The 27,235-nt window shown below is 37.7% G+C and overlaps 1 protein-coding gene across 5 annotated transcripts in view; it reads left to right on the forward strand.

Annotated features, from left to right (window-relative positions):
* fhit (fragile histidine triad diadenosine triphosphatase) overlaps positions 1–27,235 on the forward strand; it is a 469,579-nt gene that overhangs the window by 366,428 nt on the left and 75,916 nt on the right. For all 5 annotated transcript variants that reach the window (XM_067387473.1, XM_067387476.1, XM_067387472.1 and 2 more), the window contains exon 6: positions 13,083–13,151. In XM_067387473.1, coding sequence (XP_067243574.1) covers positions 13,083–13,151 — 69 coding nt within the window. The remainder of the gene's footprint in view (positions 1–13,082; positions 13,152–27,235) is intronic.

The following is a 27,235-nucleotide window of genomic DNA, read 5'->3' on the forward strand; positions in this document are numbered from 1 at the left end:
CATTAAATGTACCGTTAGATCTATTACAGTTATTCACCGTATATAGTACGGAAACTTTCTGTAAACCAATTGACAGTTTTTCACCGCTGCTTTTAAATGTGCTATATAAAAAGTGTATTGTTATTATCTTATTTAGATTCTCAAGTCTTAGTTGATTTTGCTGTATATTCTATAAGGAACTAATTAAGAATAAGTTATTTCAGGGGGGGAAACAATGTTTACAGGAAAATTAAACAGCAACAACCTGCTAATTATATTTCCTAGATCTCCTCACTCACCCACATTCATCTGTGGCAAATTGGCATGACTGAAGTCATTATATTGGTATACTCAAGGTCACATGACTCATCAGGATGGGTTTGTGTAAATAGTATTAGCTACACAGTGGGTGCTTCTCAATATCCCTCCTCGTTTCCTCACTCCTCCGTCCTCCATCCTATGACCCGGAAACCGATCGAGCTCAGCCATCTTGAAGGACATCTCAATTCTTTAATTGCACCGTGAGGAGGCGAGGATCGAGGAGTCATGAGCGAGGATACAGATGTGCATCCTTTGCGGAAGTCTTTCTCGTGACGCACGCATAAATTCTCCTCCACCTTCATATCTGTCACAATAATTTAAATTTATGCTTTAATGTATGCAGTTTAAATAAACTTTGCATCTCACATATTTCAACAGGGCATCATGCTTTATTAATATTTATTATATATATTTTTTTAAATAACCAAACTTTAACAACATGTGGGTAGATCCCTTGAGCGCAGCTGATGACGCTTTGAAGTGACAGTAAAGGGAGCGAGGATATAATTTCACTTGATTAAATTCCTCCGTCCTCGCGTCTTTTCCCTGTGTCCTTCCCTCGCATCCTGAAGGGGTGGAGCTAAGACTTGAGGAATGGAAGCAAGGAAAGGAAATGAGGATGCACAAATAAGAATTGAGAAGCACCCACTGAGACCTGTCACATGTATGTCTGTTTTTGCACCACGTTCTGTTTGTCACATGTTCTGCTTTGTTCTTAGTTTCCCACCACTTATTTGTATCCTTGGTTACTCATTTGATTAGTGTCTTCAGTTCAGCTGTGTCTTGTTTATTAGCTCATTAGTTCCCTCATTTGTTCTTGTATAAATACTCCTTGGTTTGTTCACTCTTTGTCCTGTCACTGTTGTTTCATGGATGTGTATTGCCTATGTTTTGAGTCATTCTTAAACCTTTTATGTTGTTTGGAAACCAGCACTTTTGCCTGTGGTGACACACCGTTACAAGACCCTTGACGCAGTAAACATTCAGAGCTTTTATTTTATTTTTATATTTTAGAGTTGATTTTCCATAGGAGTCTTTCAATACAATTCTGAATTCCATTGGTTTGGAAACACACACAAAAAAAGTGAATAAAAGAGCAAAAGTAGGGAAAAAAGATGTTGGGCAGCACCATAAATATTCACTAGTGCTTAATGGATGGGTTTGGAAGCTGTTGGTCCTACTGTCTATTTGTTGGTGTTGTTAATGTTGCTTTTTTCCCCTACGTCTCATCTCCCTCATGCTCATTAGCCCCACGCAGCATGCTGGGAACATCAATCCTCCCCAGCAGAGAAAAACAGCATCGCTGTCATTCGATTAATGGCAATGCTCGAGTTCCAGCCCGCTGCCAAAGACCCGTTCTAAATCACCACTTCTGCCCACAACAGCATTACAGAATGGAATTCAGGTTCGTCCGTTTGGCTGAGGTTTCCAGAGCTCTTCCCTAGTTAAGATTGCCTGTTACAGTCTACCTGGGGTAAAGGCGGTTAATTCAAAGCAGATAGTCAGGGTTTTAATTCAGCGCAGAGGCCAGCTGCCATCTTGCCTGACCAGTTTTTAAATCATGTATAAAATAAGCACCATGAATTATTGATTGCCCCAAAGTCTCGCAGTCAGGACAGTTTACAGGCTGATTTGATGTGCTTTGAAAAATGCCCCCAAACAGAGCTTGTGTAAAATGGCGAAAAACGATTGCAAGTTGTCCCCGTGGAGCCTCTTTTAATCTTTATTTTTATTTGCCAATTTAATAACTCCAGCTATGTTTCAGCCGGTGTGTGCTCACAATAAGATGGTGTAGATTGTCAATACAAAAGTGGTCAAAGACAAATGGATTTCAGATTTTCCTTTTTTTTTCACATGGATGAACCCAATGCCCTCAAAAAAAAAATAAAAAAAAAAATAATAATAAATCTGCTTTGGAAAAATTCTTAAAAATAGATTTTTTTTTTTTTCAGGTTTTTCCATTTAATAAAAATATATGAAAATATTTAATAAAAAATATAGCAAAAAGTAATAATGTGAAATATTACTACAGTTTAAAATGACCATTTAAAATGTATTGTGAATCATTCTAATATGCTGATTTGGTGCTCAATTATGATCAGTTATGATTGGTGATCAATTATTTATTATTATCAGTGTTGACAACATTTTAATTTTTGGATGAATAGAAAGTTTTTATAAACAGCATTTAATTGAATGAAGACTGGAGTCATGATGCTGAAAGTTCAGCTTTGCATCACAGGAGTGAATTACATTTTAAAATATGCTAAAATAGAACAAAAGTTATTTTAGATTTTAGTAATATTTCACAATATTACTATTACTGTTAAAAAGTAAAATAGCAGTTCCAGTGCAAATAAAGACTGTTGGAATAAAGGAAGCTGCAAACTGTGTCATATTTATTTATTTATTTATTTATTTATTTATTTATTTATTTATTTATTTATTTATTTATTTATTTATTTATTTATTTATTTATTTATTTTTGTTTGTTTGTTTGTTTGTTTGTTTGTTATATTTGTTTAGTTTATTTTAGCTCCTCTCCACATTGGATTATGGACAATATAGTGTTCAGCAACTTGTACAATAGTTATACACAATAAATCACCATGCATTATGGGAATAAAACAGTGAACTAGAGGCTATAGGGAATAAAATTGTTTGCCAATATAATATTATTGGTATATATTGGTAGTAGGTAGTGATTTTGGACAGAGCTAAAGTCCTTATCAAAAACACTCACAAAATGTACTCAACAACGTACAGTATAGCAAAGATGTTTTCAGTGTTCTTAAACTGAGTAGCGCACTTTTCATAATTTATAAACTAATTTCGAACATGAAGTTACTCTAAATTAGAACCCTGCCTAGTTCTTTTATGAAAACAGATTATCGTTTGCATATAGCACATCTGCTATGTTAAAGCATTGGGCCCATTTATCACTTACGCTATTGCAATCAGGTGCTCGGTGCCGGGAGTACAAGGAGGACGAAAAAATGGATCTATGATTGAATAAAGGAGCAGCGCACTATAGAAACGAATACATTTTTACTAACCTCTCCGCCTGGAGCTATATGAAGACAGAAGACAGATCTAAGTATTCATATGGTGAAATTGGGTTTCCGTACACTCTATCTAGCAGAAAACTGGGGAGTGACTTAAGAATTCAGTCATTTGTCTTGCTTTGGATGGTTATTTATCTTGCCTGCACGGCGTGATGGTTCAGAGTTAAAAACTCCTGAGCATATTCATCATTACCAGCATAACTGAGTTGTGTCTGGACTGTTCTGAACAACGGCTTGCCATTTGTGATGGATTTAGAACTTGTTCAATCATCATTTGTATGCGAGGACATCCACCTTCTGAGGTATTCGGGTTCAGAAACTTTATTTGCTCTTCTCATCTTATTATAGGTCCATTATGATGTTCCAGACCAACAGACGGTTCCGAGACTACTTTTGATCAACCTTGCTGGTTATGCACTGAGAGATGATACATTTTGTGTTCCTGTTATTATCATTATCTTGTTGTTCTCCATCCACGAGAAAACATGTCCAAAAAATGTATCCCACTGTATGATTGGAGCTCAGTGGTGTACACCCACCGAACAAGAGGTCTTGTTGTTATTGCATTTATATCGATCAAATAGCTACTCTCCTGCAACCTTAACAAATGCAGACCTTTTAGCAAATGTTTTTTTGGGACATATGCTGGCCTGCATGGAAAAAATAAAAAAATTAAAAATGTGCTCATGTAAGGTTGCTCTTTGCATTCACACTGCTCATGAGTTTAAATAAGTTGGATCCATTAAATATATATTTTTAAGTTATGAGTATAGACATAATAAACAAACTTTAAACTGATCAAATGACAGCAAAAACTTTTACATAGTTTTAAAACAATTTAGCAAATAAACGCTGCTCTTTTGACAACAGAATGTCTAAAGGGACCGCCAAACATATCCACAAAAAAATATTCAGCATGACAGCTGTTTTCAACATTGATAATTATAAGAAATGTTTCTTGAGCAAGTCAAGTCAGCATATTAGAATAAAGACTGAAGTAATGGCTGCTGAAAATGCCATGAATAAGTGGCATTTTAAAATATATTAAAATAGGTTTGGAAGTGTTCGCATTTGAGCCCAAAATGACCAGTTCTTTTTTTTTTTTTTTTTCTTCTCCACTGAGCTCTTGTTTTCTAAAATTGCCTTACATTTCAGGCAGAAATGAGGTATATTAGAAGGCATCACAGTTTCTGGACCTATAATTTTGAGATGGCATTTTTGTCGAAAGTATACCTGTGATGGCCAAAAAATTTTTTCCAGCAAGGCAGTGTACTAAGGCCATGTTCAGAGTGCCAGCAAAAATCAGATTGTTTGCATATCCAAATGGATTTTTAAAAGTCTAGACAGCAAAACAAACAAACAAAAAAAAAAACACATGCAATCAGATTTTTAAAAAATCTAATTCAAAGCACATTTGGAGGTGGTTTAAAATGTGATTCAAATCAGATACATCTCAGTCTGGACACTCTGGCTGTTCAAATCGGATTTCAAATTGTCTTTTGGGTCATTTTACGCAACACACAACGATAATGTCAAAACCGGTGATTGTGTGACTACAGCAAGTGTAAGGATCACTACCCGTCGGCCCAACGACGGAATCCAACGGCATGGGTGAAGGTATAATGTGTGTATGCCTTTTCAGCGCTCCTGTAAAATTCACTTGATTTTTAGAATTTGGTTTCAATTTTACTTTATCTCCGCTCTTAATCTGAATCCAATTTCAAATGATTATTACATTTAGATTTTGTTTCTAATTAGGAATTAATCATAACTATTGGTTATGTATTAATTTAAATATTTGATTATTCTGGGTTTCCTGTACTTTCAATTATTCATCCATTAGGGACCCGATGTTGCACAGAGAACTTAGCCGAAACGCAGCCTCACAGACAAAAAACTGGTCAGTTCCGAACTTAGACAGAAAATGTAATTGACCAACAATAAGTAACAAATAGTGTTATTATTATTTTTTTTTTTTTTAATCACGTAAACTGCAACTTGCTATGTCAGTGATAGTCAGAAATCGGATCAAATGATGTGCCCCATGCTCCATTCATTGAGCATTTAGTACTCCACATTACTCTGCAAGAAATAATGATTTAAGAATAATACAGAATTAATCAAAAATAAAATTTTATTTGTCAGGTAAAAATGTATTATGCCGATTACACAATTAAACAATTAGAAGCCAGTGGGAGTGGGGCACACAGTGGTGTGTGAGTGATTTTAAGACCCATTCAAGACTCATTTAGCTGCCCTTTCTGGCTACAGAATGTCCCAAATGACTGCTCTGCCACTATCCCTTAAATACCCAGGCCAGAACAAAAGAGTTGTAAATATTTACTACACCAACACCTGGTTTTCTGTGAGAGGAGAGGATTATCAGATATTTTGAAGCAACCCCACCCAAAAAGGAGAACAGAATTCTCCGACTGCAGTGAAATTGAGACCATTTTAGCAATTGCACTGAGACATTTAAAATGATACCAAACATGAAAGGGAAAAAACAATAAATTCACAAGATACATCATGGGCCCTATTTTAACAATCTAAGCTCATGGTCTGAAGCGTGTGGCGTTGGTGCACTCAGGGCGTGTCCGAATCCACTTTTGCTAGTTTAACGATGGGAAAAAAATGGTCGACGCGGCAGATGCATGGTCTAAAAGTGTTGTACCTTTGTGTGTTTTGGGTGTAACGTGCAATAAACCAATCAGAGTGTCATCTCCCATTCCCTTTAAAAGCCAGTTGCACTTGCATCATGGCGGATTCGCTATTTACATGACGGAATATAGACACACTCAACCTGACGAGTCAGTTTAAATACATGTGTGTATTGCCACGATTGGTCAAATAATTAGCCAATTTCATTTGTCATTACGGCAAAAAGGTCATTCTGACACATGCAATGACCATCCATTATGACATTGTAGGCATGTTTATCTTTATGTACACAATAATACAATAATAATATTTTACATTGTAATACTTATATCTATATATATGTATATATATATATATATATGTTTGTGTGCTTCACTGTGTGTAACAAGCAGAGTGTATGTGTGTTGTACATATTACTAACGCGCCCTTTAAATAGCAAATAAATAAAAAAAAGAAATAAAATAAAATACTGCGCCATTGGCTTCAGAGCAGGTTTTTGTTGGTCAATGACACAGTAATTTTCAGTTGCTTCCAAATAGCAACATGGCAACAATGCACCTGAACACACCTCGTTTTCAGACCAGCACGCCCATGGTCGGACATGAGTGCATTGGCTATTTAAACAACATGGACACACGTGAAAATGATAACTGCGTCAGGCTGAAACTAGCAAAAAAACACTTGGATCGCGCCTGGCATTGCATTGCACCTGGTGTATGATAGGGCCCCATATGTGGTATATAGACATTCTTAGTGAACTTTCAGTGACTTGAGTCACGGGGAGAGAAGAGGGAGTCGGTAGAGGGGATACATAGATAAGCGAGAAGAGAAGATTGGGCAAGGCAGTGTCCTATGTTATTTCTTTGAGATCTTCTCACCAGATTAGTGAGTTTTATTGTTTCTTTTGCAGGTTGTTTGATCTCAGCTCTTATCTTAGTAGGAAAACCAAGCCTTACACAGGGAACATCACAATATAATCTAAATTCACACTGTCAACTTTTGGCATTGACAACTACATTTACTTACATAGTTCGATTTGGTGTTTCCTGAAACCATAGTTCAAATGAACATTCGCAAACTGCATCGCAACCTTGTGTGGTTGGAACGACAGCTCTCGAGCTGTGGTTAGAAGCATAGTTTCTTGTTTTTATGATAATTGGACTTAAATCTTTATCTTGAGCAAAATAAGTAAGCTGACATTAAGTGCAATGTATATCTTTTATTTCAAATATATACAAATGTCATTTACATTTTAATTTGTCAAGAGATTTTAAGCACCGTTTTTTAAGAGTGAGCATGTTGGGACGTGCTCTAGTACGTAAGAACAAGCCTATGGTTGGATTTGGAAATAAAGCAAAATAACTGAGAAAAATGAGAATTAGTCATCAGATGTCATGTCCATAATTTATAGCAAAAAAAAAAAAAAAAAAAAACTAGCATTAATTCAATCTCAAACGGATTCATTTAAAGAAGTTATTACTCCACCACCTGCATGACATTAGCTGATGCATCGTACTATGGTTGTGAAGCAGCGAGTTATGCCATTGTTGGAAAACGCACCCCAGAGCAGCTCTTTCGCACTGTATGACATGACAGACAACTAGTTGTCCAGTCCGTTGGCGTTCACACAGCAGTGCGGTTGTGAGTCCTGAAAATTTACGGGTGTGAGTTTGGTTATAGAAAGCGGTTGTCACTCCCTTAAATACCTGTACTGTGTGTGAACGTAACCGTATTAAGGACTCAAATACAGGACTGACAACCATATTCTGCTGCTGTATGAACATGGCCAACGCTGCTCCTCTAACCCTGAGTTTTTCTTGTGCGATGGAGGAGTTCTGCACAACAACTCGACGGGGTGCTTATTTGGCGAGAGAGATCATGCACCTTTGTTTTTCCTTCATCTGTTTTGAAAGCCTCGTCAGAAACGTGGGTACGTCGTTACTAAACAACCCATGCAGATATATGCTTTTGTCTGGACACTCTAATCTTATTTGATCACTTGTAATTTATAGTGTGGACAGTCTGCCTGAAAAGATCAGTTTTGAACCAGTGTAATGCTAGAGGATGACTGTAAAGATAGTGGTAAAAATGTCTGTTCCTCTAATAGGTAGTTTGGGCTGTGAGCCTCCATTGCTTTTGACGCCCTATGTCTTAATTGGAGGCCAGCTGTTGGTGACAAAATGCATTTGTCTACTTGTCTGACTGGATTTAACCTAAACAATATAAATAGCATGGTGGCCATTTTGCACATTTGTTCATCGTCAGAAGCTAATTAAAAGACATCTGTTTTAATTAGAAGAGCAGGCACTTTATAAACCTTTTAGTCCAGTAGAAGTTGGTTGCAGCTGCAGATTATTTTTTTTTTCACTCTCTCTTCGTGGAAATCAAGCTTGAAGAAAGGTATTCTAAGTTTATAAGGTTGGTTGAAATCTATATTAACAATTTGATGATTTGTGAGAGGATAACCACTTCAGAAACTGATACCACAGTGTGACTTTAACCATAGAGGGAAATCTGATGAAGTATCGTTACCAGTTTATTTGCTCAACATTCAGCCATCATATTAATACTTATTAAGCTGGATTTCTTATGAATTAAGAAAGTTTTTATTTCTCAGCCATACATACAATTTGAGCAATACAATTTGAGACTGTGCTATTGTGAACATTAACAGCTAAAGTGTGTTGTTAGGCACATTCACAGTATATACTGACATGTACAGTAAACAAAAACAGAATGTGTTCTCTATGAGTGCTCTGGAGTGATACACATTAGCTTGAAGCTAGGTATTACAACCCGAATTCCGGAAATGTTGGGACGTTTTTTTTTTTTAATAAAATGAAAATCACATGAGCCAATGTTTTATTCACAATAGAACATAGATAACATAACAAATGTTATACTTTTATCCACTAAATGAGCTAATTTCAAATTTGATGCCTGCTACAGGTCTCAAAAAAGTTGGCACAGGGGCAACAAATGGCTGAAAAAGCAAGATTTTTTTTTTTTTAAATATTCAGCTGGGAGAACATCTAGCAACTAATTAAGTTCATTGATATCAGATCTGTAACATGATTAGCTATAAAAGGGATGTCTTAGAGAGGCAGAGTCTCTCAGAAGTAAAGATGGGCAGAGACTCTCCAATCTGTGAAAGAGTGCGTGAAAAGATTGTGGAATACTTTAAAAACAATGTTTCTCAACATCAAATTGCAAAGGCTTTGCAAATCTCATCATCTACAGTTCATAACATCATCAAAAGATTCAGAGAAACTGGAGAAATTTCTGTGTAAGGGACAAGGCCGAAGACCTTTATTGGATGCCCCTGGTCTTCGGGCCCTCAGACGACACTGCATCACTCATCGGTATGATTGTGTTGATGAAATTACTAAATGGGCCCTGGAATACTTTCAGAAACCACTGTCGGTAAACACAATCCACCGTGCCATCTGCAGATGCCAACTAAAGTTCTATCATGCAGAAAGGAAGCCATATGTGAACATGGTCCAGAAGCGTCGTGTCCTGTGGGCCTCTGATGGTATAGGGGTGCACAAGTGCATACGGTATGGGCAGCTTGCATGTTTTGGAAGGCATTATGAATGCTGAAAGGTATATAAAGGTTTTAGAGCAACATATGCTCCCCTCCAGAGGATGTCTATTTTAGGGAAGGCCTTGTGTATTTCAGCAGGACAATGCAAAACCACATACTGTAGCTATTGCAACAACATGGCTTTGTCGTAGAAGAGTCCCAGTGCTGAATTGGCCTGCCTGCAGTCCAGATCTGTCACATATAAAGAACATTTGGCGCATCATTAAACAAAAAATGTGTCTCAAATGACCACAAACTCTTCTGCAGCTGGAAACCCATATCAGGCAAGAATGGGACCAAATTCCAACACCAAAACTCCAGAAAATCATAACCTTGCTGCCCAGACGTTTTCAAACTGTTTTGAAAAGAAGAGGAGATGCTACACCATGGTAAACATGCCCCCGCCCCAACTATTTTGAGACCTGTAGCAGGCATCAAATTTCAATTAAGTTCATTTTGTGCATAAAATTGTAAAATTTCTCAGTTTAAACATTTGTTATGTTATCTATGTTCTATTGTGAATAAAACATTTGCTCATGTGATTTGAAAGTCTTTTAGTTTTCATTTTATTCAAATAAAAAAAAAAAACGCCCAACATTTCTGGAATTCGGGTTGTACTATATTATTTATTTTAGCACAGCTGGATTGCTGTATTGATCATTCAGCATCTAGGACTAGAATTATCCATTTTATAAAATTGCATTTAATGGAATTTTACAGTCAGTATTTAAAGGGAATTTTATTTATTCACACATATTCCAAAATCATATGGTTTTTTTGTTTGTTTTTTTTTTTTTAAGAATATCTTGTCTGTTCTTTTTCATATAATGAAAGTGAATGGGAACTGGACCTGTCCAAAAAAAAAAAAAAAGGCAAAAAAAAAAAAAAAAACCATACATTCCATATTTGTCAATATCACTTATGAACTATATTCTGAGTCTTCTGAGTCGTCTGAAGTCAGTTTTGTGCAGGGAACAGACTGACACAATGCATTTAATGGTGCCATACTTGACTTAAGAGCTACAGCAGAGCGGAATATTTTCACTGAATAACAAGCTAAATTTGCTTCTGTTAAATTATCTCAGACATAGATTTCATATTCTGTATACAAAATAATTAGTATGCAACATATGCATAATTTAGAATGCTTTATTGCTTTTTTTGGTCATTTATGGTCATCAGTACTCCAGTCCCCATCCATTATATGGCAAACAGAATTTGAACAACTTTTTAGAATGATGTGACGTAAGTAAATGATGACAGAATTTAAATTTTTGGATAAACTGTTCCTTAATATGCAGTTATTATTTATTTATTTATTTATTTATTTTTAATGTTTTAGCATTTAAGATGAAACTAGGCTAATAAAATCATGTACAAGGTAATCCACATTCTTTATCATGTAGTATGAGTTACAATGAATGTCAAACTCTGACCCCAAACTCCCGTCCGTATTTCCCTGCACCTTGTCACATTGCTCTTAAAATCATTCATTTTATTCTTCCAATTTTCTGCACTATTCAGTTGGTGGCCCTTTGCCACTCGCTCTGGTCTACTGAGCTTTCCTTCTCCATGCTAAGCAGCCTCTAAAAGTCTTCTTGATGAGATGGTTTTGTGTGTGTGCTGTGTTTCTCCATACTTTCCTCAAGGTAGATGAGTTTAATAATGCAGACATTATGCAAATGCACTCATTAAATAGAAAATGCATTGCAACAAAGCAGATGCCTCCAAACATGTTATCTTGTTTGTAACATTTATAAATACTTATTCGCCAAGCCCGAGCTGTTTATCACAACAGACTAATGAAAAATGAATTAAAAGGCACTGTAATTAGGTTATTACACCCTGGTAGAGTTCAGTACAGTGTGAAAACCTCCACAAAGTTGATGGTTTGGACGGCAGATGTTAATATTGTTTGCTTATCTTTGGTTTCGATGTATGTTGGGCTAAAGATAGGCTCTTGCTGATTAGACAAAACAATCAGAATAGGCTTCGTCGTAAAATCATGATCATTAAAACTTTACATGACTTTTTTCAAGGAGACACCAATCACATCGGTACCTCATCTACTCTGTACCTGCCTCTTTTATTTTTCCAGGTTTTTATGTATGCTGTCCACATTATACTGTCATGTCACTTGTCTTCATGGAGAAAGCTCTGATACATTAATAGCGAATGATCACACATTACAAAACTACTAGGGGAAGGTTGGTGACAGGCCTCCATTTTACTGTCTTGATGTGTGACTTTGATTTTTTTATACATTTAAATATCTTTTACAGAGAACTTCAAAGAACAGTGACAGTTTTACATCTCTTTTTGCATCTCCTTTTCCCACCTTTTGTTAACCTTTCAACTAGAAATTCCAACGAAAATAGAACTGATCCATTTGTACTCATCAGAACACGCAACAGCACTTTTTACACATTTTTATTTTGAAACATGCCATGCTTGCATTTATTAAGATTAAATCATATCCATTTAATATAGAAATAATATAAATATCATTTTTGTTCAGTAAGTAGCCAAGGCCCACCAACCATCACCCCATTGTAGGCACCTTAGCTTCAGCCTGTGGAAGCCTGTGCATTAAGGCGCCCATGCCTAAAGTGTTAACAAAAGCAAACGTGAGATAAAAACTAATTTGGTAAAGTAACCATGCTACTTTTATAACCATATTATAAATTATTTATAAATATATATATTTCATCAATATCAAGTTTTAGGGGACCACATCCTTAACTAAGCTTATCTGATGATTTAATAGACTTAATGACCTCGACACACAGGGTCTGAAGGGGTCCTTTCCTTTCTATGATGTAATTTCTTTCTATGATATAATCAGTTAACTTTGTTTGTCATAACACATGACTTTGCTAAATAAATATAAAGATTCAGACAAAAAATTAGTGTCATGTCATTGCCCCAGATAATGCACCCACCCCTCCAAACCAAACTAATAATACAGAGAGAGAAAAAAAAAAAAAGAAAAAAAAAAAAAAGGTATTTAAAAGATTGCAAATATTTTGGGTTGGCACTATATACACAATAGCTAATGTTTTGTTCAGTAAAAAAGAGCGTGTTCTACTGGGACTCAAATTACGTTGCTAATGTGCACCCAAGGAAAGCACAATTTTTCAAGCTAACCGTGCAGATGGCCAAGTTTGTGACAGCATATTGAAGAAGAGAATTCACCGAGGACATCTGACAAAGTCAAATTAAGTTTTAAAAGCCTAAAAAGAAGTAGTCTTAGAGGTTTACGGATGCACGCTTGGTGGAATTTACAGTAACTCTTGCATGATTTAAGAAGTTAACACTGAAAAGCTGCCAGAAGACTGTGTTGTAATGAAGGAAGTGATATGGAGGGTGGTTGAGCGTACCTGTCCTTCCTTTCTCTGGCAGTGACCTCAGCTTTGCTGAATGAAGGAGTTTTTCGATTAACAACTCCTCTGTTCATCTTGTAATTACAGCATGTCCATGTCCACGTGCTTCCGAGGAAGGCTGGAGACTTCGAGAAGAATGACAGCATCTATGATGAGGTGAGGTTTAAATGTCTTACATGTTCCAGTTCATGTATTACATATTGTCACATACATTCTGTCAGTACATGTAACTATGGACTGTCATCATGCAAGTAAAATTTACATCTGATGTAATTCTTAAAGGGATAGCTCACCCCAAAAATGAACATGATGTAATTCCAAACCTGTATGCATTTCTTTCTTCGGTTAAACACCAAAGAAGGTATTTTGATGAATATTTTAAACCTTTTTTATCTTACAATGGAAGTCAGTAGCTATGTTTACATGCAAAGTTGTGAATGAAACTTAGCTGCAAAATTGGAATATTGCATAACACATTTCTGAATGAAGCACAGTTTCAATCCCTGAGAACAAAGAGAACAAAATTGTCACTTCCTGGGAAACTGACGAAAAAGTCTGTAATAAAAAAGTTGTTGCAATCGGGGAAGCCACTGTGCTTCTCTTTTCCTTCATCATAAGTGAATCCGAGTGTGCAGATGAAATGCAATAAACGCTGTAATGCGTTCGGATGGCTGGTGTTTGGGAACACAATTGTTTGAGTCAGTTTTGGGAGGGATAACGCATCAATGTGATGACAGACTTTAGATCAGGCATTTCAGAATGACCAAATCAACATTTGAGATGCTGTACAATGAAATTGGTCTGCTGGTTAGTCCAGTTATCAGTCACATCCACTGCTAAGGCAAAGTCTCTTTCTGCTTCAAGTGAGCACATTTTTAAGAATGTATGAGCATCTTGGTATTTTCATCCAGCGTTTTTTTTTTTTTTTTTTTTTTTTTAAACGATATCCCAATATTTGCATAGAAATAGGTGATGTTCTTTAACAACTTTTTTTTTTTTTCCATGACTAAGATGAGATAATGACGAAATGATAACATGCAATATCGTTGAGGAAAAAAAAGTTGAAAAAAGAGACTAAAATGTAGTTAAAAAATAAAAACTTTACCAAAATCACACTTTGTTATTGTCAGGGAGAAAAAAAAAATCAATATACTGTAGGTGGACCTATAATGCCCCTTTTCACTTGATGTAATATAAGTCTCTGGTGTCCCCAGAATGTGTCTATGAAGTTTCAGCTCAAAATACCCCACAGATAATTTATTATAGCTTGTCAAATTTCCCCCTATTTGGGTGTGAGCAAAAAAAACACAATTTTTCTGTGTGTTCCTTTAAATGAGCTGTCACTTTCCAGAAGAGGGCGGAGCTTTAACAGCAACAAAGCTGGAGAATCTCACACAGCCAAAATGAGGATTGTCAGTAACGGTGTTCAGCCTTACATTGTTCAAACCGGAGTCAACACTGATGGAGAGACTCAGGAAGAAGTTACACTATTCTGGGCATTTCTGAACGGTTAGTGGATAAATTTATGTAGTTTCTGTGGTGTCGATTCAACTCATTGACTAGCATGTGCCGTCATGTTAATCTTTTGTGCAAATCCACCATTGAATTGACCCTCGTTTGTGAAGCAGTCTGGTGTAAAATTACGGTAACAACAATCTACTACAACAACTTTTTTCTAAAACAGCCCAAGATGGCTTCGCCCTCTTTGTTGCGTGTTCTTTTGGGCAGGGTTTATGTAAATGTTGGCTTTGTGATTTCACTAAAACAGGAAGAAGCTTGTTGTAGCCCCTACAAGACGTTTGTTGTAGTCCTTAAACAGTGAATTCGCCATTTGATGAGCATTGTGACTTTGCAGATGTTGTTTATGCTCAAACAGCAACATTACGCACTGACTAAAGTTAAAAAAAAGTAAAATCATAATCAACCACCCCTTTAAATTAGGCTATATATCTGGAAGTAAATTACAGTCATGTACTGTATATCATGCAGTCAAGTATAATCCTTCCGAGTGTTTTATTTCCTGTATATTTTACTGTGGCATTTTATATGTAATTGAAATATGTTCTTACTAATGCTAGCCTGAATATCAGCAGGTTCATATGAATATTCCACTCAACCCATTTATAAGCCTTGTTTTTTAATTCCCAGAAGCGCTTGGAGAGAAATGAAGGGCCTCATCAACAGTGGTAGACCGGTGCATGATAAATTAGCTTGTTTTTAATTTGCATGTGGTCATGAGGGTTATTGTGGAGTTTTGCCATTTATATTTTCAGTGTCCTGTACGGCAAATGAGAGCGATCTTTCCCCCCCTCCGAGCTGTTTTTGTCCTCCTATAAATAATGACTGAGGGCTGTCCCTGCTTACCTTACACTGTTAAATGTTTTATAAGCTAAACTAGATGCATTTACTCTCTCATAAAGCCTATTTAAGAGGCGACAGGGCTTTAACATCCCACTGCTACTGAAGATTACCGAAGAAATGTTTTTCAAGCAGGTACTTGCCATGTGCTTTTTGCTGTAGTAATTGTAACTGACAGGAGAGTGGGAGTAGTGCTCGGATGTAGGGTCACAGTGTCACATTTTAAGCTTAAGGTTTTTTGTGGACATTTCGGGGCGGTTTCCCAGACAGGGTTTAAATTAAGCCAGGATAGGCCTTAATCTAGAATAGTTAATCGTGTCTTAAAAAACGGCTTTCTGAAACACAGATTAAGTATAGATTACTTAAACCTGGACTATGGAGTCCAGACTTAAAATAAACTAGATTAATTTAAAACCAACTGTGCAAATCTGAATTAGCATGAGAGAGGTTGCCTATAAAACATGGAATGAACCAAGAAAAGCTTTAAATTGCATGGAACTGAGAAAATCCAAGGAAAACAATGGCAGCAGAAAAAGACTGCAATCTCAAAAAAACAACAACAAAACTTAACTAAACAAGAGACAGTTCTTTTAAAGCAAGCAAAATACATCATCTGTGGGGAAAAATTAATTCTATTTAAAAAGATGAATTCTATATATATATAATAATCCTATGATTATTAATGCTTTTGTTTCGTCTTTACATAGCAACAAACTAAACGTAACTATTTACACATATGATAATCGGAGTTGGCAGTCTAGAAATGAAACTGGTTTGATCCAAAGCATTATCATAGAGGTTGCTTCATTATATAAAAAAAGAGCCATTCTTGTTAGCAGGTCCTCAACCCAAGCATAAGCGCTACACTTCACCACAACGGCTATCTCCAAAATTAACATTAACATAACACAAACATTTACATAATAGAACATCAAACAGTAAGAAGCTCTCCATATTCTCATCTTTCTAAAAAATCCATAAAATAACACTACTTCAACATTTACTTTCCCACTTCAGCCCAGTGCAAAGCATGATGGGAAGTGAAAGTCCTGTTTGATTGGGTTACATGACTGAAACGTGTTATTTCAAAATGAAAACATCAAGTGAGTTCTAGTAACCATTTCAAAAAAAAAAAAAAAAATATATATATATATATATATATATATATATATATATATATATATATATATATATATATATATATATATATATAGTTGCTTTCAGACCTCAGGTGTCTGAAAGTAACTATCCAATAACTCCAATCCCTATTGGCCAGCGACAGCCTATGATGTAATATGGCGTGACCCGGATGTATAAAAGGAGTGCCTGGAGAAACAGAAGACATCTATCTTCTTGAGGGACTGTTCTGCAGGCAGGCAACCCGAAGCATGGTATAGAAACACAGACTCTCGTTTCCTGTTCTCAGTGAACCATGGTTACTTACATAACCTGAGACATTCCCTTTTGAAAGGGAACTTCTACTCGCGTTGGAATACGCAATGGGGAATGATATACCCATGCCGCCATGCTTGAGGAGAGTGCATGCCAAAAAATATGGCTGACAAACATAGAGTTGGTGAAATATGGCTAAATATGCAAAATATGGCTGACAAACATCGAGAGGGTGAGTTGCTTAGCAACTCACCCTTGGGTCACACCAGGCTGTCAGTGACAGCATTCCCTATGGCCAACAGCCCAAGCTGAGCCTACAGAAGGCCTTCCTCTATAGAGAGAGAAGGGCTAATAAGGCCGCTAGAGCATCTGAGACCAACTTTTCCACAGACAAAGTGGTCTCTTCTAGGGAATGAGGCCAGGGAGCCGAAGGGAACCCCAACCAGTCACTAGAGGGGAACAAAGTCACCCCAATGCCACCAGGGAGGTCGACCTTAGTCTTGGACAATCCCTGTCTGAACACAGAATCTCAAAAACGCATCCTTCTCAAAAGGGAGAGGGTAAAAGTGACTGCAAAAGGGCAGGAGCAACTCAAACCCATGCGTGGAGATGGGCATCCTGGAGAGCAGAACTCAGTTGAGTGCTATGAACCCACATATTGAGGGGAGTATGATCCACTCATCCTAGGATCTACTCAGCGCTTAATTAATGCACTGAGGAGGCTGTGCGCTAAACACCTGATGCTTCAGGGGAGCACAAACCAGCCTATGGCTGAATCTTAGGAGGAGGCCTAATTAAGGCCTACCACCCTGATCAGCTTAGGGAGCTAAGCACTATTACGTACATAACCCGAAAGGGAAGTACAAAGCTCACCTAACAGGTAGACCATGCAATGGGCACATACTCATGGAGGCCAAGAGGGCCTACAGCATGAAAATAACTAAATATGATGCATAAGTATATTCATAAAGTGGCCTGGAGGGGCCACCCTGAACACCTGTCTTACTGGTTAGCAGACAGACAACTTCAATGGCAGCATAAGAGGCTGTAAAGCGCCCGCATGATAATCTACCCAACACAATCCAACAAGCAGTGTACTCAGTAAAAGCACCGTTTTACTCTTTCAAGCAAGAGGAGTACAACATACCCCAACATAACGCGAACAGGCCTGATTAGGGCCTATCCGTCGAGGTGGGGCGTGGCCTTTTTAAGGTGGTCAGGTTTTTTCCAAAGCATCCTGCTAACAAATCAACTAAAAAGAAGGCCTAGTGGGGCCTACAATCTCAGCTACGTTCAGCAACTGTAGAGTAAAAACACAGTCTGTGCACTAGAAACCCTGATACAGGGGAGCATAAACCAGCCTAGGGCTGAACCTCAGGAGGAGGCCTCATGGAAGCCTACAACCCATGATCAGCTGAAGCTAAGCACTATTACACAAACAACCCTAACAGGGAAGTACAAAGCTCAACCTAACTGGTAGACCATACTGTGGACACATAATCATGGAAGGACATTCAATGGTGGCTTGTGAGGGCCACCTTGAACACCTGTCTTGCTAGGAGCAGGACATATGTCTCAATGACAGTAGTTAAACTGTAAAGTGCCCACATGACAATCCATCCAGACTCAAGGAGGCTGATGAAGTTATAACCAAACCTCAGTAAGGTTTTACCACCAGAACTCACCCTGAGAGGTCAGCTACTCAGAACAGTACTTGGAAAAAGCACATTGTTACTCTCAAATCGAGAGGAGTACATAACTGAACTACAACATGCTACGCAGAAGGCCCATAGGGATCAGCAGGTGGTGACCATAACAATACCAACCATTAGGCCATGCATTCAAAGAATTAGTTTCTAAAAGGAGTGCATATTACGCCACATACACCAAGAGAGGCCTGCTTAAGGCCTACTCAACAGAGGTGGGGTGTGGCCAATGGTGGTATTGGATTCACAAGCATCCTGCCAGTATGTCAGCTAAAAATGAGGCCCATAGGGCCTACAATCTCAGCAACAAGTGGCATTCTGCCCGTTTGCAGAATAAAACAAACTGTGCCAACATGTGAACTAGAAAGGAGGCCTTTCGGGGCCTACCATTCCAATGACACGTGGCTTCAGCTTGTGAAATACTGTAAACTATGTGAGCAAACTATAATCAGCTAACAGCACTTGAGTATGCAATCCAACAGGTGATGCACTCAGTAACACCAATAAACCTACAAATGGGAAATATTAGGTCACCAATGTCTCCAAAAGCAGCTACATGAAAAAAAGCCTGCTATTATGGAAACAGGTGCTAACCTGTGGCAGCATAAGTAAGCTCACATATAATGTAGGGCAAATGTCACACTCAGTAACACCAATAGACCTACAAATGGGGAATATTAGGTCAACAATGTCTCCAAAAGCAGCTGCATGAAAAAAGCCTGCTATTATGGAAACAGGTGCTAACCTGTGGCAACATAAGTAAGCTCACGTATAATGTAGGGCAAATGTCTAGAACTTCAAAGCAACACAACGCTTTGATGTATATGCAATTTTCAAAGAGGATAATAATAATTCTCTCCCTACAGATTCTCAAATCAGTACTGAGCCTTAGAGGAATGGATGCTAAACATTAGCAACATCAACTCAAACTTGATAAAAGAAAACAAGTAGCTCAGAGGAAAGAACAAATTTTCCATAGCATAAAAGAACTAGTAGGAACTATACAACCTGACAAGGTATAGTATGCATAGGGTTATATGTAAATAACTCACCTAACCTAGCTCTAGCCTGGCCGCTAAGCTACGGACCTTCTCACAGGGCCACAAGCCTAGTGAAGCCTGGGTTTCACCTCCACATCTCATGGATAAGAGAAAGAAAGTGAAGCTCACAAGCAAACAATGTCAGGCGGCTGATTAGGGCCGACCTAAACATACATATTAACTGATGTGATGAGTACTTACTCAAACTACTATAGAAAACAGCAGATGAGAAGCTACTCTAAACAGGTGGCTAAGAGGCGGCCATTTTGTGGCCTGCACAACATATACTCTAGCCAGCCTATAAACTTCAGTTTGCCCAAAAAAACCCTAATTCAGAAAACTATACAGGAAAATAAGGCCTTATTTTAAACACATAAAATATAGACCCTCCTGTGGCTCAAAGACCGAAGACTCCTAATACTCCTTTTTTTTTACATGAAAGGATGGAATCTAAGTTTCTTTTAAGCCTAAAAGATCCTCTTACTATCAAACAGAAAAAGCAGGCTGACATAAATAAACACTATGGGCCCAGCCATCAGTCTGACCATAAGAAGCATCTGAGCATATATATATATATATAATATAGGAGGTGGAAGAAGAAGAAAAGGAGAGGGTAGATAAAAATCGGCCTATATAGCTGGGGAATCGATTATAAACGCAACAGTGTTTACAATCGATCACCCACCTCACTCTTGCTTCTTCCTCCTCCCGTCTGTCTGGGTTCAGATACAAATCTGAATGGCTAGGGGTTTTTCCATGCCCTCCCGATCTCAAACACGGAGATCATAAAGTAATGGAAAGTCACGAAAACTGCCACATTAATGGACAGAAAGGAATCGCTCGTCAAGCCGTCCAATCTCGGCCCCTTTCTTAACGTGCTCTCACGGCAGCTGCAGCCCGCCGAGAGGTGCGTCCCAAACACACAGCAGCTTGCATGCACAAGCCAGAGGAGCGCTCGCTGCCGGACGCAATGACGTCAAACAAGAATGTCATCGTCATCCACTCGTTCTCGTCAACCGCAAGGAAGTTAGAGAGAGAGAATACAATTCTCTCAAACCTCCCAACGAGCTCATCTGCGAGCCCTATGATTGCAGCCACCGTTATGCCTCAGCACAAACGGAGCCAGACTCACCAGGCACAGATGCAGACAACTCTTCCCTCGGGAAGAGTGCCAGACGAGATCGGAGCGCCCCGATAGGGAGACGCTCACAGTAAACAACAGACAAGCACACAGACAGCGCCCTCAAGCACTGTCTATGCGCACTCCTCTCCAGACGGAAAACACCCAGAAAAATGTATATATCAAGTGTCAAACCCTGGAACACAGATAAACACACTCTCTTGAACGTTTGTAAGGCATATATAGAAACCCTACCTGAGTCGATATAGTCGCGATCAGACAGAACAGGACTGAAAGACGATGAGATGTCTTCTGTTTCTCCAGATGCTCCTTTTATATGTCCGGGTCATGCCATATTATGTCATAGGCTGTCGCTGGCCAATAGGGATTGGAGTACTGGATAGTTGCTTTCAGACACCTTGGTCACGTGATGTTCCCCATTGCATATTCCAATGCAGAGTAGAAGTTCCCTTTCGAAAGGGAACTCTCCAGATCCTTCAGATTTTCAGCTCCATGTTGGTGCTTCTTCTCTTCAGTTCCTTCCACTCATTTTCTTTAGGTTCAGGTCAGGGGACTGGGATGGTCATGGCAGAAGCTTCATTTTGTGCTCAGCGACACATTTTTGTGTTGGTTTTGATGTTTGTTTTTTTTTGGATCATTGTCCTGATGGAAGATCCAACCATGGCCCATTATTGGATTTCTAGCAGAAGCGGTCAGGTTTTGATTTTTTATCTGTTGGTATTTGATAGAATCCATGATACCATGAATCTGAACAAGATGTCCAGGACCTCCAGCAGAAAAATAGGCCCACAACATTAAAGATTCAGAAGTATATTTAACTGTGGACATTGGGTACCAAATCCATCTGGTGGGTTTTCTGCAAAAAAGCTCTTTTTTTAGTTTCATCTGGCCATAGAAGCCGGCCCCGATTAAAGTTCCAGTCTTGTCTGACAACTGAATATGCTGGAGATTGTTTCTGGATGAGAGCAGAGGTTTTTTCTTGAAATCCTCCTGATCAACTTGTGGGGATGTAGGTGCTGTTTAAATTGTTTTTTTAGGCTTTCTGAGACTCAAGACTCAACTAATCTCTGCATTTCTCCAGCTGTGATCCTTGTGATCACATTGCATTAGGACGATTTAGACACAGGTCCTCTTCCAGGCAGATTTGTAACATCTTTAGTTGACTGGAATTTCTTAATTTTTGCCCTGGTAGAGGAAATGTGCTTAATTGTGATGAAAAGAAATGTCACAATGTAACTAGAGAGAGCAAAACATAATGTCTTCTTTGTTTTGATATTGTCATGAGATATGACCAGGACATATTCTTGACTGGATTCCTTCATAAATAGCCAGAGAAAGTGTCAAGCACTAGATGATTAGCTCGTGTAAAGTGGTGGTCAGAATTATTGGCACCCTTGGTAAATATGATCAAAGATGACTATAAAAATAAATCTGCATTGTTTAGTCTTTTGATCTTTAATTCATAAAATGAGCAAAAAATCTAACCTTTCATTGAAGGAAAATAATTGAAAATGGGGGGGAAAAATCACATTATGAAATAAATGTTTTACTCCAAAACACGTTGGCCACAATTATTGGCACCCCTGGAATTGTGTATGAGTATATTCCCATTCATATTTAATGTATTTATTTTTTTATTTTTTTTTAGCACACCAGGGTGATCATGAACATGAAATTGTCCAGCCATGACTTCCTGTTCCACAGGAATATAAACATGAGGAAACACAATGGCCACAATGGGAATAATTTTTTACTGCGCAATTCTTTGCAGATGTCATTATTTTTATGCTAAACATCCATCCATCCATCCATCCATCCATCCATCCATCCATCCATCCATCCATCCATCCATCATCCATCCAAGCTTGGTTCAGTTTATTTTTGAGTTTAAGTCAAAAATAATGAAATGGAAGTTGTGTTAGGCTTTTCTTCCCTAGTGTTGCATATATCTGTGTGAAAATGCTTCTCAAACAAGAACAAATGTAGGACGGGACTTGATTGTTCAATGGGAATTGAGTGGATAGATTAATGTTGGTGGTTTGCTATTGGTCAGTCTCATTTGAGTGACAGGTTGCCCTGCCCTTGTGCCAGTAAAAAATCATTAGAGAAGAGATGTTGCTGTGAGAGGGAGGGGAAGTTAATTTGACTAAAGATTATAAGGGCACGTGATTAAAAAAAATAAATAAAATAAAATAAATAAAAATAATAATAAATACAAAAATGTATTGTGAAAACAATCAAAAAAGTAATCAAAACAATACAAATTAAATAAAACAAACTGAACAGGAAAACACTAATCCCTGATATCCCCAAATGTGATAAACCCTACTTGAACATGTGTTTATTCACTGTATTTAGGGCACCAGGGTTCCTTCATTGGGTGTACTGTCCTATATATTTGAATCATACAGTAGACAACAAAGTAGGACCAACATGACTAAATTTTGTTCCCAAATGGCAACAGCTTCTGCATAAAGAAAAAGAGCATTAATCCTCATCCTCGCTCATACTGCTGTATATGTAAAATCATCTCCTAAGGATGAATCGCTTCTCTTGCAGCATTCCTCATTTTTAGTTGCTTTAGATGAAAGTATTTGCATATGAAATCAGTGTTGGGGAGTCACTAGCTAAAAGTGCTACTAACCTACTATACTACTATAGGGTAACACTTTATACAGATAAATTTTTATATACCATCTCCTACCTTGAAAGATCCGTCTTGCTGTTGTCTGAATTGAACTGGTTCTGGTCCCTCAAGTGACATTCTCAAATCAGTCTATAAAGTCTTCATTAATTTCACTACATTCTTATTAAGTGGGGATCATATTTCAGGATTCTTTACCTTAACTCTCTGAAAACCTGACACCATGCACTTCTGGAGACCTCAAGTAGGTTGCAGTTCTGGAAAATGGTGGCATTTGAAACTAAAGGGATCCTGATGGTTTCACACCGAATTCCTTAGCTCGATTCTTAATTCTTTTGCAGTTAACATGAGTTTTGTCTTCTTCTTGTTTGTGACCTTGCTAACCCAATGAGCATTTCGCTATTTAATGGTCACGCCTTAATTTTGCAATTTCTTGTATTGCATTAGTATTGCATCCTTCTTATAAGCATTTAATAATTTGACTTTTCAGTGTGAGTTAAATCTCTTTTTTTGGCCCATTTTACCTGTAAAATAAAGCTTAATAATTATGCATATCTGAATATGGTGTTTTTCCACTTCCAGTAATTATATATCACTTATAAATGATTATATACAAAATTAATAGTAGTTATTAAAGGATTAGTTCACTTCAGAATTAAAATGTCCTGATAATTTACTCACCCCCATGTCATCCAAGATGTTTATGTCTTTCTTTCTTTACTTGAAAAGAAATTAAAGTTTTTAAGGGGAAACACTCCAGGATTTTTCTCCATATAGTGGACTTCAGCAGTTACCAACAGGTTGAAAATCCAAATTGCAGTTTCATTGCAGCTCTACACAAAGAGCTCTACATGATCCCAGCAGAGGAAGACCCTTATGTAATGAAAAAGTATATAAAAAAAGAAACATATATATAAAAAAAAAAAAAAGTATATTTTTTTAATCACAGATGCTCATCTTGCACTGCTCTGTTTTGCGGCATGCATTACATAATCACGTTGGAAAGGTCACACGGTACAGGCGGTAGACAATTAAAGTCACTATTCCAATAACTTAGGACACATGGAACAGTTGAATAATACTCAGGTATGGGTAGATATTCACAGCATCATGGGCTCGAATCCGCCATCCTATACTAGTTTTTTTTTTTTTTTTTTGCCATTAAAACAAATGCATTCATCAGTGATTGTACAGGTGCTGGTCATATAATTAGAATATTGTGAAAAAGTTCATTTTTTTTATTGTAAATTATTTAAAAAAATGAAACTTTCATTTATACTAGATTCCCTACATGTAAAGTAAAACATTTCATCCCTACAGTATAAATTCTGGGTATCTCTTGTTCTTTGAAACCACACTAATGGGGAAGACTGCTGACTTGGCAATGGTCCAGGAGACAATCATTGACACCTTCCACAAAGAGAGTAAGTCACAGATGGTCATTACTGAATGTGGTGGCTGTTTACAGGGTGATGTATCAAAGCATATTAAATGCAAAGTTGACTAGAAGGAAGAAACTGGGTAGGCAAAGGTGCACAAGCAACAGGGATGACCACAAGCTTGAGAATACTGTCAAGTAAAGCCGATTCAGACACTTGGGAGAGCTTCACAATGAGTCAAATGAAGCCGGAGTCAGCGCATCAAGAGTCACCACACTCAGACATCTTCAGGAAAAGGACTACCAAGCCACTTCTGAAACAGAAACAACATCAGAAGCATCTTACCTGGGCTAATGAGAAAAAGAACTGGACAGTGAACAGTGGTCGAAAGTCCTCTTTTCATATAAAAGTAAATTTTACATTTCATGTTGAAATCATGGTCCCAGAGTCTGAAGGAAGACAAGAGGCACAGAATCCAAGCTGCTTGAAGTCTAGTTTCTGAAGTCAGTAATGATTTGAGGGGCCGTGACATCTGCTGGTGTTGGTCCATTGTGTTTTATCAAGTGCAAAGTCAATGCAGCCATCTTCCAGGAGATTTTGGAGCACTTTATGCTTCCATCTGCTGACAAGCTTTATGGAGATGCTGATTTCCTTTTCCAGCAGGACTTTAGCACCCGCCCACAGTGCAAAAACCACTTCCAAGTGGTTTGCTGACCATGATATTACTGTGTTTTATTGGCCAGCCAACATGCCTGACCCCTGAATCTATGGGATATTTTCAAAGAAAGATGAGAAACAGTCGATCCAACAATATACAGATGATCTGAAGGCTCAATAGTGCCTCAGCAGTGCCACAGGCTGATCACTTCCATGCCACACTTTACTGATGCTGTAATTTGTGCTAGGAGCAAGTCATTTGCTGTAATATGTGCTGCCGACCAAGTATTGAGTGTACAAATGAACATACTTTAAAGAACTTGAGCTTTACTGTTTTGAAAATCACCATTTTTTTATTGATCTTAGGAAATATTCTAATATTTTGAGATACTGGATTTTGGACTTTCATGAGCTGTACACTCTAATCATAAAAAAAAAAAAAAAAAAAAAAAAAAAAACCTTTTGAAATGTTTTACTTTACATGTAGGTAATCTATAATATATGAAAGTTTCATTTTTAAAAATAATTTACAATAATAAAAAAAAATAACTTTTTCATGATATTCTAATTATATTTTGTTTGTGTGCTTTTTATTCTGTGGTTTCAATGGAATAGTGACTGAAGCGCGCATCTGTGCACGAGCCACGAGCCATCAGCGGCAACGAGCACTCAGTGTGATTTCAAGAGCAACACATTTCAACGTCAGATCGCCTTTTATTTAACACGAACAAATGAAATTAATAATCTGCCAGTCAACTAGAGATGTTCCGTTTGTAATAGCTATGTCTGTACCGCGAAATGTAAAAAACACTCACTTTTCAATGACGCAGGAGTCGCATTTACAGGGGAATATCCGATCTCTCCGCTTACACTGCAGGCGCAAACGCACGTATCCGATTCATATCTGATTTATAACCACATATGAATGAGGCCTGAAACCGATCTGTGAAAATCAGAATCCATGCGCTTTTTTCCTGCTTACACGATCGTGACTCATATCCGATCTGTGCCACATGGGAGGAAAAAATCGTAATTGGGTCACTTGAACCGTGCAGTGTAAATGGGGCCCATATGTCCTCTCTAAGTGCTTTGGTGGAAGAGTGGAGTAACATCTCTCAGCAAGAACTGGCAAATTCGGTGCAGTCCATGAGGATGAGATGCTCTGTAGGACTGAAAGCAGCTGGTGGAAACACTACATAATGACTGCTACTTTTGCTATTGACCCCTGCTCGTTCAGGGACTCATTATTCCATTTCTGTTGGTCAAATGTCAAAAGTGAAATGTGTTCATTTTATTTCTCAGTTGTTGAATGTGCATACAAATATGTACACATGTTAAGACATTTGCTGGAATAAAAAGCTGTTGAAAGTGAGAGGATGTTTTTTTTTTTTTTTTGGCTGAGTACATGTATTCATTTACTACAAAGGGGGGGGGGGGGATCAGGCTTATTAACTGATAACTTGTCTTTATAAACTATTCATTAAAATAAGCAGCTCATATGAATACACTAGTCACTGTTTGTTTGTTTTATGCACTAATAAGATCTGACAAACTCACTGTTGTTTTTTGCGTGCAGACTAAAAGAACACCTCAATAGAAAAACATTTCTTGCTCATATTCTGTGGAACAAATTCAGTCCAGACTGCACAGGACTATCTGTTTGTTCAACCAATGGAAGAGAGTATTGAGGAAAATAGCAATTATTTTATGCAATTCTATAGAAATTGCAAACTTCAGCTTCAAACATCCTCACTTTGAAGAAACTATGTGCCAGTTGAGAGTCCTTTTATCTTCCTTCCTCTCCTTCAGTTCTGCACAGGCCTCATCACAAGCACAGGGCCCAAAATTTCAGACATCACAGTTAGGGTGTTTATCCAGCACGGTTAACAATGGGACTCCAGCGTGGGCTTTTATTTGTCACTT

Source organism: Chanodichthys erythropterus, chromosome 6 (assembly GCF_024489055.1).
Source record: "Chanodichthys erythropterus isolate Z2021 chromosome 6, ASM2448905v1, whole genome shotgun sequence".
NCBI lineage: Eukaryota > Metazoa > Chordata > Actinopteri > Cypriniformes > Xenocyprididae > Chanodichthys > Chanodichthys erythropterus.